The sequence below is a fragment of the Lactuca serriola genome, chromosome 2 (assembly GCF_051521515.1).
Source record: "Lactuca serriola cultivar US96UC23 chromosome 2, Lser_US96UC23_V15, whole genome shotgun sequence".
In the NCBI taxonomy this organism is placed as follows: domain Eukaryota; kingdom Viridiplantae; phylum Streptophyta; class Magnoliopsida; order Asterales; family Asteraceae; genus Lactuca; species Lactuca serriola.
The window spans coordinates 146934897-146950365 of record NC_136409.1 but is presented as its reverse complement, the minus strand read 5'-3'; the positions used below and the strand labels follow the sequence as shown (position 1 = coordinate 146950365).

At 28.8% G+C, this 15469-nt stretch overlaps 1 protein-coding gene across 1 annotated transcript; it reads right to left on the bottom strand.

The window, feature by feature from the left end:
• Nucleotides 1-1553: 1553 nt before the first annotated feature.
• On the bottom strand, nt 1554-5367 carry LOC145089639 (protein FAR1-RELATED SEQUENCE 5-like). Its single transcript, XM_079028053.1, has 6 exons — nt 5344-5367; nt 4580-4844; nt 2767-3571; nt 2444-2702; nt 1680-2321; nt 1554-1577 (listed from the first exon to the last, which is right to left on the bottom strand). Exons 1-6 carry the CDS (start codon nt 5365-5367, stop codon nt 1554-1556), a joined length of 2019 nt encoding a protein of 672 aa, XP_078884179.1.
• Between the last annotated feature and the right edge of the window lie 10102 nt (nt 5368-15469).

Below are 15469 nucleotides of genomic sequence, written 5' to 3'. Positions count from 1 at the left end.
TTTTCAAAGCTAGATATATTGCAGAAAAGTATGTTGTTTGATGAAGCGAAGGAGTTGGCAAAGAATAAAAGAAAGAAGTATAAAAAAATCAAGGAAAGGGAAAAAGTGGTTGAAACGGGTATAGTTGTATAACAATGTTAGTGTTTTGAATGTCCGGTTTGCAAAACAATAGTTTTGATATTGTTTGGTTTGCTTTAAGTTTTTTTATGTCATTTGTTTTAACTTATGTCAGACTTTGGTTGATGGAACATCTTATTATTTTGAAGTTAAGGTATGAAAAAAATGATGGTTTATGGAAGATATGATTGAAATAAAAGTTAAAGGTTTTGGATGGTGACAATTTTTTGAACTCTTATATAATTAAGATATGATTTTATTGGTGATTCTAACAAATATATGTGGAATGTGATTTTTTATGGCTGATTTATTAGGAATATGAGTAAACAATACTTGAAATTGGTGGTTCTTAGGATGATTGATTTGCATTGACAATCAGTAAAAATAGTTTGTAAAAATATATATCATTTACGTGGATAATCTCTTAGAATATGGTGTTTTAATATTGTATTGAATGATAATTTTGAATTACATTTAACTGGACATTCTGGTAGATATATTCTGAAAGAATTAATTATAAAACACAGTTTCAAAAATGATTTGCATTGGTTGGTTATTACGTGTAACTAATGGTTCCCAAGTATGCTGCACTTACATGTAATAAATCAAATAATAGCTTGTGATAGTATATATTCCGAAAGAATTAATTATAAAACATAGTTTTAAAAATGATTATGTATTGAATAATAAACTAGAACAGGTGAAGGTAAAATAACAAAACAAAGAATAAAGGAATTAATTACTTATAACAATGAGTACTTAGCTACTTATAACAATCTAAATAACACGTACTCTTTATTGAAAAAGAAATTAATGAAAAACATAAAGTCGTTTAATTCATTTGTTGCATAAATGGGACAAAAACATACTACACTACTTTAGCCTTCAAGGGACAATTCCTCTTATCATGATTAACATTCTATTTGCATGAGTTACACATTCTCTTTGGTTTATGAAATTTATTTGTCAACATCTCTTTTTTACTTTTAAGTCGTTTTTCACGAGTACCAGAACCTTTGTTGTTGATTATAGAAGGATTCTCAATTTCACGTTCCTTTGGAAGAGTAACACCTATAATCTGTTCAAAATGATTCCTGTTAACCAAATTGTCAGACGAAGATGAAAGGCAGTACTTCATTTTCAACTTATTTATCACCTCTAAGTACTCATGCAACTTCACTGGATCATGACTCAAAAATGAGACACAGTGATAAACAGTTGAAAAGATGTCGATTGCTGCCTGGTCAACTTTTCCCTTCATTTGAGAATTCTTAAGCCGACGCCTCAATAATTCTGGAGGAATTATGTCTCTACACCGACGTTTCAATATATATCTTTCGGGTATTTTTTTCAAAATTATAGTACCTCATAACAGAAAATATGTGCCTGCATAGAACTCCAACATGTTCAAAATGCATGCATGTACACATGAAGGATTATTCACTCTTGTTGTGAGTAACCTACACTTTATTGATGAAAATTTAATTAATTTCAATATCAATTAATATGTCTATGATTTGAATTTTAATTAATTTCAATATCAATTAATACCACAAACATACCTTAAAATCTTTGTCCTTCACAAGACTATCAAAATGATATTCTTCCTCCTCGGGTTGGTCGGGGACAACTTCCTTTGTCCGTGTGCTAACACTTTTCTTTCTCTCTAAGACATCAAACATGTCGACACCATCAGAAGAATCCGTTACGACTTTTATGATAAAACATGATTTTTCAGATTCAAAAATCTCTTCCTGAACTTGATAAAATATTCTTCTAGTGTAAACCTTTGTTGCGTGTGGTTCATAAGGAAGATATGTAATGTTCTTCGGAAATGTAGTTGTAGTTGTGAAATCCGATGAATTTTGAGTGTGCCTTTGTCTTTCCATGACCAAGTCAAATGTCATCATAAAATTGACAATATATGATCCGTATAGTGTAGTGTTCTGAAAAGACCAATTTTGACTTTTTGAGAGTGATGTGGTTCTCATCAAACCGGACAGTGGAACATTCTTGAAAAATGCAGGAATCCAAAGTCTCCTCAAACCAAACATCTTTCTTAACCATGTGTTATCCTCAAGATGAAATTCTGTAATCATCCTGTCCCATCCGGCTTCAAACTCTAATTCATTAATTTTTGCATTCCATATCAAGCTGTTGAAACGTTTCTTAAAGTCTGAATTCTTGGCAATTTCCCAAGTTAACTAAAAAAAATACAAACAACATAAAAATGTAAGCATACAAAGAATAACAGAAATTGTGAATTAAATAAGAAATTTTTTTGTAAAGAATATTCAATTGTAGAAAATAATAGTGGTATGTATACCTTTTTTGGTAATTTTGTTGTTATATGCCACATACATAAACGATGACTGGATAGTGGTAACAATTCATCAACTGCTTTTTTGATTGTCGGATCTTGATCAGACATTATAATCTTAGGTGGACTCCCAAAAGCTTTCAAAAAACATTTTAGTAACCATTTGTAAGAATCCGTGTCTTCTCGGGTAAGCAATCTAGCACCAAATGTGACACACCTCTTATGGTTATCAATTCCAGTAAATGGAACAAATACCATGTTATACCTAAATGTAAAATATGTTATAATCATGAAAATGTATTTTAAAAAATTATTAGTAACCTAATAACCTGTTAGTCTGGTAGTTGACATCAAATGAAACGACATCCTCAAACTCCTTATAGTTATACTTGGAAGTTCCGTAAGCCCAAAACATTGAAAATAATCTTTTTTCCTCGACTCTAAACTCGAATGAGAAGTTTGGTGCATATTTAACTCTCTCTTCCATTATGTTGACAATCAATTGGGCATCACTACCACCAATAAAACAATTTAAATTCCTAGCACAGTTCTTGTAATCAATCGCCAATCCACCACAAACTGAACACCCACCTTGGAGACCACACATTAACCTATAAGCTTTTTTTGCCCAAACATTATTCTTAGACATGTTATAAATGTAAGTTTGCTGAGACAAATCTAGTTTTCTTTTTGCATGTGACAAATGCATATTAGCCTTAGGTATCAACATATGATTATGTCTTTCAACGAATTCATGAACCATATATTTTCCTGTCTGAGGAAGGAGCTTGAATACAATATGAGCCTCACATTCTGTCCTATGCATATCTTTTCTTCGTTTTATTTTTTTGTACTGAATATCAATAGTGTCAACATTACCAGTGTTGGGCTTTCCTTCTCTATTACATAATAAATACCTGCTTGTGAAAGTACCATCCGTCTTCTTCTTGTTTGATCCTAGCCTAATATCAAAACCTGCTTGAAATGCATAATTTTTGTACATTTCTACAGCTGCATCATATGTATCATATATGTCGTTGACTTTAGGCTTTACATCTTCATTGGTCTTGGGTGTATAATAATTTGTCCCACCCGGAGATGTATAATCACTTACTACTACAAATTGTTCTGCAACTGTAATATATTAGTTAATGTTTTATTAGTAGCATTCTTAAAGAATAATGTGTGATTGAATATATTTTCTAAAACACATTCCTAAAGAATAAACAACTACTGCTTCTGATTTCTGTATCAGTTCATACGTAACATTATAACGGTTACCAAAAAAATAAAATATTGACTATATTTTTGCAAGAATGTGAATTACAACAATAACAATGTTTGTAGTTTTGCGTCATTCAGACAGTTTTTACCTTCATTTTCTTCATGATCAACGTAATCCGAAACATAGTTTTCGTCATCTATATTATCTGACCAATTAATTTGATCTTCTGACTATTGGTGAGTGATAAATTCTTCATTCTGCATTTCATTCTCCATTCCGATGCTTTGATTATGCACAATCTGATTCACTATTTCATTCTCCATTAGGAAGTTACTTGTCTTTTCATTGTCCATTTGGTTTTATAGGCGAGGAATAAGAAGAGTTGGCAAAAAAGTAACTGAACAATCAAAATCAGAGCAACTGCATGTTAAACGCTTCATATTTTTGAATAATACAATATTCATTAAAAACGTAAATAAATTTCGTTATTATTTATATTTTCAATTAATAAAATAAATTCTTGACTCCAAAATACAAGTAACTAAAATCAAAGTCTGATACATCTGAGCAAATACATATCATACTTCCAAATTTAATACAACTTGTTGTTTTGCTCGATTCTTGAAGAATATGTACTATTGGTATAAATGTATTCCGACATTTGATGAAAGTACATATAATTGTAACTAACTAATTCAAGCTGGATAAATGTTAGATTTGCCTTTTCAAAAAAAATAATAATAATAATAAAAAATAAAAAACTAATTCAATGAAATCGATCTTATTCGAAATGAAAATAAATATAATTATAATTATCTTATTTAATGAAATGAGACATATCCGAACATTTAATGAAAATAAATTCTCATAACCATGAGAAAATAAAATGACTAGCAAACGAATTGAAATTCAATAACGATATATCTTCCAATATCGACAATTCCTCATATCATGATCTGTCAACTTATTGCAAATCCTACAAAGTCTCTTCCTTTCCACAACTGCATTTCTCTCAACATCGACATTCTCATAATGTGGTTTCACACAACCTTCAATCGGAATATAATGAGCTTCCACTATATCCAAAACCAACTTTTGATACATTGCTTTCTTGTGTCCCATGCAATGCTTCAAAACCACCTGATTAAGAAGATCATTCATCCTCTTCAATAGACTAATAATCTGATATATAAAATACATATTAAGTTGTAAGTTTATTATAAAATAATGTTCAAACTGAAAGTACTACCAAACAAATTCCTTTATTTTGTTCAATTTAACAGAACTATTTAAGTTAATTATGAATAATCGGTTAGAACGTATATATTTTGAAAATAGTTTTCATAATTCTTTAAGAATACAAGATTCTTTATGAATGATAAAATATATCATTCTTTAAGAATTTCATATGACGAATGGACGAATCAATGAAAAATAACCAGTTTAAGAAACATAATGTAAAAATATAAACAAAAAAACAGATAAAATCATACATTTATACCAAATAGAAATCGAACAGATCCATCGCTTATACTGATGTTTGATTTCATCATCGACAATACTCATTATTCTTTAAGAATTTCATATGACGATTGGACGAATCAGTGGAAAAATAACCAGTTTAAGATGGATAATGTAAAAAATATAAACAAAAAAAACAGATAAAATCATACATTTATACCAAATAGAAATCGAACAGATCCATCGCTTATACCGGTGTTGATTTCATCATCGACGATAAGTTTTAAAATTATTTGAATCTTAAATAATGGATTAATAATAATTTTTCCTGATATTAATTATTCTGAATCAATGAATGTGTAATATTATTTGTTTATGACAGTTTAAGTATTTGGTACATGCAGGCATATTGTGCCATATTTAACATCGAGTAAAATAAAGTATTGACTGAAAAAGGAAGCATGTCAAAAGCATTAATTGAAGGGCTGAAAAAGTTTCCTGATAGTGAAATATTGAGAGAAAGGATGACATTGATGAAAATGTTGTTTAATGATGTGGGGATTAATGAAGATGCAGTTGTAAATGAAAGTGATGGCATTGATGAGGACACAGACACAGATGATGACATGTTACAGAAAAATGCACAACATGAAAATTTTGGACAAGCTTCCGGGTCAAATAAAAGTCATGTTACACCATACGGGACAAAATAGAATGTAGAAGACATTGGGCAACACATGGAAGGGAAAGAAGTTGCACATGACTACGTGACGCCTATGGGTGAAAATAATGAAGCATGGGGCAATATAAATGAATTAAGTAGTTCACAATTCTTTAAACTCCCTAGAGTTATAGATGAAGTGTTGGATATGATGGATAAAGTAACAGGTGATAAGAAGGTTACTTATGTTGGAGATAACAATTATGGGGTTGATAAGAGTTTAAAAGAGACAATCAATGAGGAAACAACTTTTACTGCACAAAGCTCAAGAAATTTATTGACTGATCTAAACGAATCAGTTGTTGTGAAGGATAGAGGGAACATTGAAAAAGAATCAAATGTGACTGGGAGAAGGAAAGGTAAGGTTACAAACTATGAGCAGACACCATTTGTGGATAGGATAACTCGGGTACATGAAAGAGTATGAAAAGAAGAAACGACTCTTTGCAACTCTATTTTCGCTTCTAAAAGAGATCAATTGTAAGTTTAAATTTTATATTCATTTTTTAATCATATATATTAAACATGGAATATGGTTTGTACATGATTGTTAATGAGTACATGTGTAAGTAGGGATGTGATTTTGGATTTCGAAGAAGGAGAAAGACTTCTTCAAGGTGATTCGTATTTCTTTGAAGAAAAAATGTTCATTCATAGGTCGATAATTAATTCTTGGCAACATTCTTAAACATTATGGAACGATACAGAGAACTAGGAACAACAGCAAGATTGTACTTTAATACCTATTTTATGGTATGTAGAAATTTATTAATACTTGAAGTTCATTACAAATGAAATGTGTTATTATGTTAATTGTTGGTTAACTGATTCCTGCAGAATGAATTAGTGATGGACGAAACAGAACTTGAGATTTCTAAACTTAAGGAGTTCACTTTAATGCTTGAAATGTTCATTGGAAATTTGGATATCAAAGCAAACATAAGTGATGTTGGACTGGTATTTTTTTATAATGAAAGATATAAATTTCAAAAGTATTGATGTGAATAGCATGTTAATTAATTTAGTCACTTGTGCAGGTTTTCTTCCCGATAGTTGATGTTGACAAGTATTATCTGTTGTGTTTCAACTTAAAGAGGGGAAGATATTTGATTATTGATCATGTGAAACGTATCGGTACAGTTGAAAGTCGATATGGAAAAATACCAAGAACATTTGTAAGAAATAATATTATTACATTTTAGCAAATATGGAAATCATATATGAATAAATTATGGTTAACAATACGTATTTGACTTTGGTTGCAGCAACGGTTCTTTTGCAACTACTTGATGACACAAAACCATCGAATGCATGCTGAATTGTACTCAAAGGAAGCAAAAATCATGAGAGTGGTTTGGGAAGTCCGTGATATTGGTCCTGACTGTGGTCTATATTTGATGAGGCACATGGAGTGCTATAAGGGAGATCCCGAAGGGAAGTGGGAAACAGGATTTAAAGGAATAAAACATAGTGATGTTGCGGTATTATCAAGACTGAGGTACAAATATATGTATAGACTGATGACCTCGGATCACAACCTGCAGAAATACATGTTGTTAGAAGAAGCTGATAAGTTTTCAAAGCTAGATATATTGCAGAAAAGTATGTTGTTTGATGAAGCGAAGGAGTTGGCAAAGAATAAAAGAAAGAAGTATAAAAAAATCAAGGAAAGGGAAAAAGTGGTTGAAACGGGTATAGTTGTATAACAATGTTAGTGTTTTGAATGTCCGGTTTGCAAAACAATAGTTTTGATATTGTTTGGTTTGCTTTAAGTTTTTTTATGTCATTTGTTTTAACTTATGTCAGACTTTGGTTGATGGAACATCTTATTATTTTGAAGTTAAGGTATGAAAAAAATGATGGTTTATGGAAGATATGATTGAAATAAAAGTTAAAGGTTTTGGATGGTGACAATTTTTTGAACTCTTATATAATTAAGATATGATTTTATTGGTGATTCTAACAAATATATGTGGAATGTGATTTTTTATGGCTGATTTATTAGGAATATGAGTAAACAATACTTGAAATTGGTGGTTCTTAGGATGATTGATTTGCATTGACAATCAGTAAAAATAGTTTGTAAAAATATATATCATTTACGTGGATAATCTCTTAGAATATGGTGTTTTAATATTGTATTGAATGATAATTTTGAATTACATTTAACTGGACATTCTGGTAGATATATTCTGAAAGAATTAATTATAAAACACAGTTTCAAAAATGATTTGCATTGGTTGGTTATTACGTGTAACTAATGGTTCCCAAGTATGCTGCACTTACATGTAATAAATCAAATAATAGCTTGTGATAGTATATATTCCGAAAGAATTAATTATAAAACATAGTTTTAAAAATGATTATGTATTGAATAATAAACTAGAACAGGTGAAGGTAAAATAACAAAACAAAGAATAAAGGAATTAATTACTTATAACAATGAGTACTTAGCTACTTATAACAATCTAAATAACACGTACTCTTTATTGAAAAAGAAATTAATGAAAAACATAAAGTCGTTTAATTCATTTGTTGCATAAATGGGACAAAAACATACTACACTACTTTAGCCTTCAAGGGACAATTCCTCTTATCATGATTAACATTCTATTTGCATGAGTTACACATTCTCTTTGGTTTATGAAATTTATTTGTCAACATCTCTTTTTTACTTTTAAGTCGTTTTTCACGAGTACCAGAACCTTTGTTGTTGATTATAGAAGGATTCTCAATTTCACGTTCCTTTGGAAGAGTAACACCTATAATCTGTTCAAAATGATTCCTGTTAACCAAATTGTCAGACGAAGATGAAAGGCAGTACTTCATTTTCAACTTATTTATCACCTCTAAGTACTCATGCAACTTCACTGGATCATGACTCAAAAATGAGACACAGTGATAAACAGTTGAAAAGATGTCGATTGCTGCCTGGTCAACTTTTCCCTTCATTTGAGAATTCTTAAGCCGACGCCTCAATAATTCTGGAGGAATTATGTCTCTACACCGACGTTTCAATATATATCTTTCGGGTATTTTTTTCAAAATTATAGTACCTCATAACAGAAAATATGTGCCTGCATAGAACTCCAACATGTTCAAAATGCATGCATGTACACATGAAGGATTATTCACTCTTGTTGTGAGTAACCTACACTTTATTGATGAAAATTTAATTAATTTCAATATCAATTAATATGTCTATGATTTGAATTTTAATTAATTTCAATATCAATTAATACCACAAACATACCTTAAAATCTTTGTCCTTCACAAGACTATCAAAATGATATTCTTCCTCCTCGGGTTGGTCGGGGACAACTTCCTTTGTCCGTGTGCTAACACTTTTCTTTCTCTCTAAGACATCAAACATGTCGACACCATCAGAAGAATCCGTTACGACTTTTATGATAAAACATGATTTTTCAGATTCAAAAATCTCTTCCTGAACTTGATAAAATATTCTTCTAGTGTAAACCTTTGTTGCGTGTGGTTCATAAGGAAGATATGTAATGTTCTTCGGAAATGTAGTTGTAGTTGTGAAATCCGATGAATTTTGAGTGTGCCTTTGTCTTTCCATGACCAAGTCAAATGTCATCATAAAATTGACAATATATGATCCGTATAGTGTAGTGTTCTGAAAAGACCAATTTTGACTTTTTGAGAGTGATGTGGTTCTCATCAAACCGGACAGTGGAACATTCTTGAAAAATGCAGGAATCCAAAGTCTCCTCAAACCAAACATCTTTCTTAACCATGTGTTATCCTCAAGATGAAATTCTGTAATCATCCTGTCCCATCCGGCTTCAAACTCTAATTCATTAATTTTTGCATTCCATATCAAGCTGTTGAAACGTTTCTTAAAGTCTGAATTCTTGGCAATTTCCCAAGTTAACTAAAAAAAATACAAACAACATAAAAATGTAAGCATACAAAGAATAACAGAAATTGTGAATTAAATAAGAAATTTTTTTGTAAAGAATATTCAATTGTAGAAAATAATAGTGGTATGTATACCTTTTTTGGTAATTTTGTTGTTATATGCCACATACATAAACGATGACTGGATAGTGGTAACAATTCATCAACTGCTTTTTTGATTGTCGGATCTTGATCAGACATTATAATCTTAGGTGGACTCCCAAAAGCTTTCAAAAAACATTTTAGTAACCATTTGTAAGAATCCGTGTCTTCTCGGGTAAGCAATCTAGCACCAAATGTGACACACCTCTTATGGTTATCAATTCCAGTAAATGGAACAAATACCATGTTATACCTAAATGTAAAATATGTTATAATCATGAAAATGTATTTTAAAAAATTATTAGTAACCTAATAACCTGTTAGTCTGGTAGTTGACATCAAATGAAACGACATCCTCAAACTCCTTATAGTTATACTTGGAAGTTCCGTAAGCCCAAAACATTGAAAATAATCTTTTTTCCTCGACTCTAAACTCGAATGAGAAGTTTGGTGCATATTTAACTCTCTCTTCCATTATGTTGACAATCAATTGGGCATCACTACCACCAATAAAACAATTTAAATTCCTAGCACAGTTCTTGTAATCAATCGCCAATCCACCACAAACTGAACACCCACCTTGGAGACCACACATTAACCTATAAGCTTTTTTTGCCCAAACATTATTCTTAGACATGTTATAAATGTAAGTTTGCTGAGACAAATCTAGTTTTCTTTTTGCATGTGACAAATGCATATTAGCCTTAAGTATCAACATATGATTAAGGAAGGAGCTTGAATACAATATGAGCCTCACATTCTGTCCTATGCATATCTTTTCTTCGTTTTATTTTTTTTTACTGAATATCAATAGTGTCAACATTACCAGTGTTGGGCTTTCCTTCTCTATTACATAATAAGTACCTGCTTGTGAAAGTACCATCCGTCTTCTTCTTGTTTAATCCTAGCCTAATATCAAAACCTGCTTGAAATGCATAATTTTTGTACATTTCTACAGCTGCATCATATGTATCATATATGTCGTTGACTTTAGGCTTTACATCTTCATTGGTCTTGGGTGTATAATAATTTGTCCCACCCGGAGATGTATAATCACTTACAACTACAAATTGTTCTGCAACTGTAATATATTAGTTAATGTTTTATTAGTAGCATTCTTAAAGAATAATGTGTGATTGAATATATTTTCTAAAACACATTCCTAAAGAATAAACAACTACTGCTTCTGATTTCTGTATCAGTTCATACGTAACATTATAATGGTTACAAAAAAAAAATATTGACTATATTTTTGCAAGAATGTGAATTACAACAATAACAATGTTTGTAGTTTTGCGTCATTCAGACAGTTTTTACCTTCATTTTCTTCATGATCAACATAATCCGAAACATAGTTTTCGTCATCTATATTATCTGACCAATCAATTTGATCTTCTGGCTGTTGGTGAGTGATAAATTCTTCATTCTGCATTTCATTCTCCATTCTGATGCTTTGATTATGCACAATCTGATTCACTATTTCATTCTCCATTAGGAAGTTACTTGTCTTTTCATTGTCCATTTGGTTTTATAGGCGAGGAATAAGAAGAGTTGGCAAAAAAGTAACTGAACAATCAAAATCAGAGCAACTGCATGTTAAACGCTTCATATTTTTGGATAATACAATATTCATTAAAAACGTAAATAAATTTCGTTATTATTTATATTTTCAATTGATAAAATAAATTCTTGACTCCAAAATACAAGTAACTAAAATCAAAGTCTGATACATTTGAGCAAATACATATCATACTTCCAAATTTAATACAACTTGTTGTTTTGCTCGATTCTTGAAGAATATGTACTATTGGTATAAATGTATTCCGACATTTGATGAAAGTACATATAATTGTAATTAACTAATTCAAGCTGGATAAATGTTAGATTTGCCTTTTCAAAAAAAATAATAATAATAATTAAAAATAAAAAACTAATTCAATGAAATCGATCTTATTCGAAATGAAAATAAATATAATTATAATTATCTTATTTAATGAAATCAGACATATCCGAACATTTAATGAAAATAAATTCTCATAACCATGAGAAAATAAAATGACTAGCAAACGAATTGAAATTCAATAACGATATATCTTCCAATATCGACAATTCCTCATATCATGATCTGTCAACTTATTGCAAATCCTACAAAGTCTCTTCCTTTCCACAACTGCATTTCTCTCAACATCGACATTCTCATAATGTGGTTTCACACAACCTTCAATCGGAATATAATGAGCTTCCACTATATCCAAAACCAACTTTTGATACATTGCTTTCTTGTGTCCCATGCAATGCTTCAAAACCACCTGATTAAGAAGATCATTCATCCTCTTCAATAGACTAATAATCTGATATATAAAATACATATTAAGTTGTAAGTTTATTATAAAATAATGTTCAAACTGAAAGTACTACCAAACAAATTCCTTTATTTTGTTCAATTTAACAGAACTATTTAAGTTAATTATGAATAATCGGTTAGAACGTATATATTTTGAAAATAGTTTTCATAATTCTTTAAGAATACAAGATTCTTTATGAATGATAAAATATATCATTCTTTAAGAATTTCATATGACGAATGGACGAATCAATGAAAAATAACCAGTTTAAGAAACATAATGTAAAAATATAAACAAAAAAACAGATAAAATCATACATTTATACCAAATAGAAATCGAACAGATCCATCGCTTATACTGATGTTTGATTTCATCATCGACAATACTCATTATTCTTTAAGAATTTCATATGACGATTGGACGAATCAGTGGAAAAATAATCAGTTTAAGATGGATAATGTAAAAAATATAAACAAAAAAAACAGATAAAATCATACATTTATACCAAATAGAAATCGAACAGATCCATCGCTTATACCGGTGTTGATTTCATCATCGACGATACTCATTATCGTAGCAAAATCAGAATTGTTGAGTATGACAACTTCAAACGAACTACAGCAAAACTTGATTAATAAAAGATGCATGAAAACAATATGTTGACCTGAACCCTAATTAAACAAATCTGATACCTAATTAAACAACTGAAAATATATTATCATTTGAAACGTTCGAATTGCTTCCATATATACAACTATTTTAATTTAGGAAATAAAAAAGAAAATGTTGATCATACCCCTTTCTAGATCAATGGTTGATGTTTGGTCTTACAATCACACAATAGTTAAGGTTCATATATGAACCTAACTCTCTCTCTCTCTCTCTCTCTCTCTCTCTCTCTCTATATATATATATATATATATATATATATATATATATATATATATATATATATATATATATATATATATATATATATATAACAGGGTTCATTTAAGAATTTTCGAAAACTAGTGGTCTTAAATTTTTTTTCATTCATATAAGATTACCGATAATTATATATGAATAACGGTAATCATATATGAATATTTTTTTTTTTGATTTTTTTGTTTTTTATAAATCTCGACTCAACATATATATATATATATATATATATATATATATATATATATATATATATATATATATATATATATATATAAACACACAAACAAATATTGTAAAAATCCCGACTAGGTCTCTATTAATTTCTAATTAGTCCCCAGCCGCATTCGGCTGATTAGAATGCGCCTAGCGATTCATCCCTACTTATACAATGAGTGAAGTAGTAGCATGCGATGGGATTTGAATACTTTGAAAAATTATATATTAAATTATTAATATAAACTATTTGACGAATAATTAGTGTTGTATTATTATGAACTTTGTTATAATTTTTCATTAAATTTTCTAAAATTTATCTATTTAAGAATATATGGTTCCCGGTTGGGAAAACTGGGATAAAATCCTCACATATTGGCCTCATAATCGATTTACTCCCTATATATTTTTTTTATTCAATTAAGTCCTAAATACCGGTAATCGTATTCAATTTAACCCTTTGACCCGGACAAAAGGTCATCCAACTTTCAAAAATTACATTTTTGGCCCAAATTTCAAAATTTATTACAAATTAGGTCCAAAATTTACACTTTTGGCCCAGATTTTAAATTTTGTTACAAATTTGGTCCAAACTTTACCCTTCTTGCCCAAATTTTAGAATATTATTATGAATTAATCATAGCTATTGTTTTTTCACAACTTGTTTTCTCAAAAAAAATTGTTTCTAATATGTTTTTTCTTTATAAAATCATATTTGTACAAAAAACGTATTTTCGCATAAAAATCTTATATTTTCTATATAAAAACTTTGTTTTTATGTTTTTTGTATATGAAATTTATAATTATAAAAATATGTATTAATCAAGTATATAAATATATACAAATCCATTTTTATTAAAAAAATGTATACAAAAACGTATTTTTCAAAAAAAAGTATAGAAACACCAATCACCTTTATATACATACATACATATATATATATATATATATATATATATATATATATATATATACATATACATATATATATATATACACACACACACACACACACACACATATATATATATATATATATATATATATATATATATATATATATGCACACAATTAGGTGTGTATCTATATTTTTTTTATAAAATCGTGTTTGTTTATTTTTTTTTTTATAAAAATGCGTATGAATAATTTTATATATAATACATGTTTGTCTACATTTTATAAAATCGTGTTTGTATACATTTTATAAAGACGTGTTTAAATAATTTTTTATATAATATGTGTTTGTATATTTTATAAAATCGTGTTTGTATACATTTTATAAAATGTATACAAGCATGTACTTTATAAAAAATTATTCAAACATGTTTATATAAAAAAAAATGTAAACAAACACGATTTTATAAAAAATATAGATAAAATAGGTGTTTCTATACATTTTTTTTGTAAAGTACATTTTTGTATATATATTTTTTATAAAAACGGATTTTTATATATGTATATACTTAATAAATACCTATTTTAATAACTAGATATTTCATATACAAAAAACTTTAAAAAAAAACTTTTTATATAGAAAATATAAGATTTTTATGTGAAAATACGTTTTTTTGTATAAATATGATTTTATAAAGAAAAAACATATTAGAAACAATTCTTTTAGAAATAAAGTGGTAAAAAAAACTAAAGTTAGGAAGTATTCATAATAAAATTCTAAAATTTAGGCAAAAAGGGTAAAGTTTGGACCAAATTTGTAACAAAATTTAAAATCTGGGCCAAAAGTGTAAATTTTGGAGCAAATTTTTCATAAATTTTGAAATCTGGGCCAAAAATGTAATTTTTGAAAGTTGGATGACCTGTTGACCGGGTCAAAGGGTTAAATTGAATACGATTACCGGTATTTGGGACGTAATGAAAACAGCAACACACATGTTGGTAATTAAAATACTTACACACAAGACATACACGAATATCACACGCTCACTATTTGTAAACAATTTGAAAAATCAGTAGCTTCTTTTAAATTGTTAAATGTTAATATTCTGAATTAAAAACAATAATAGCAAATGTGAAATGACTATATACAAAGTTAGAATATACAATTAGACATTTATGATTTCAATGCTTAAAGCATTACCGTCCGCTCAACCTTCACATTT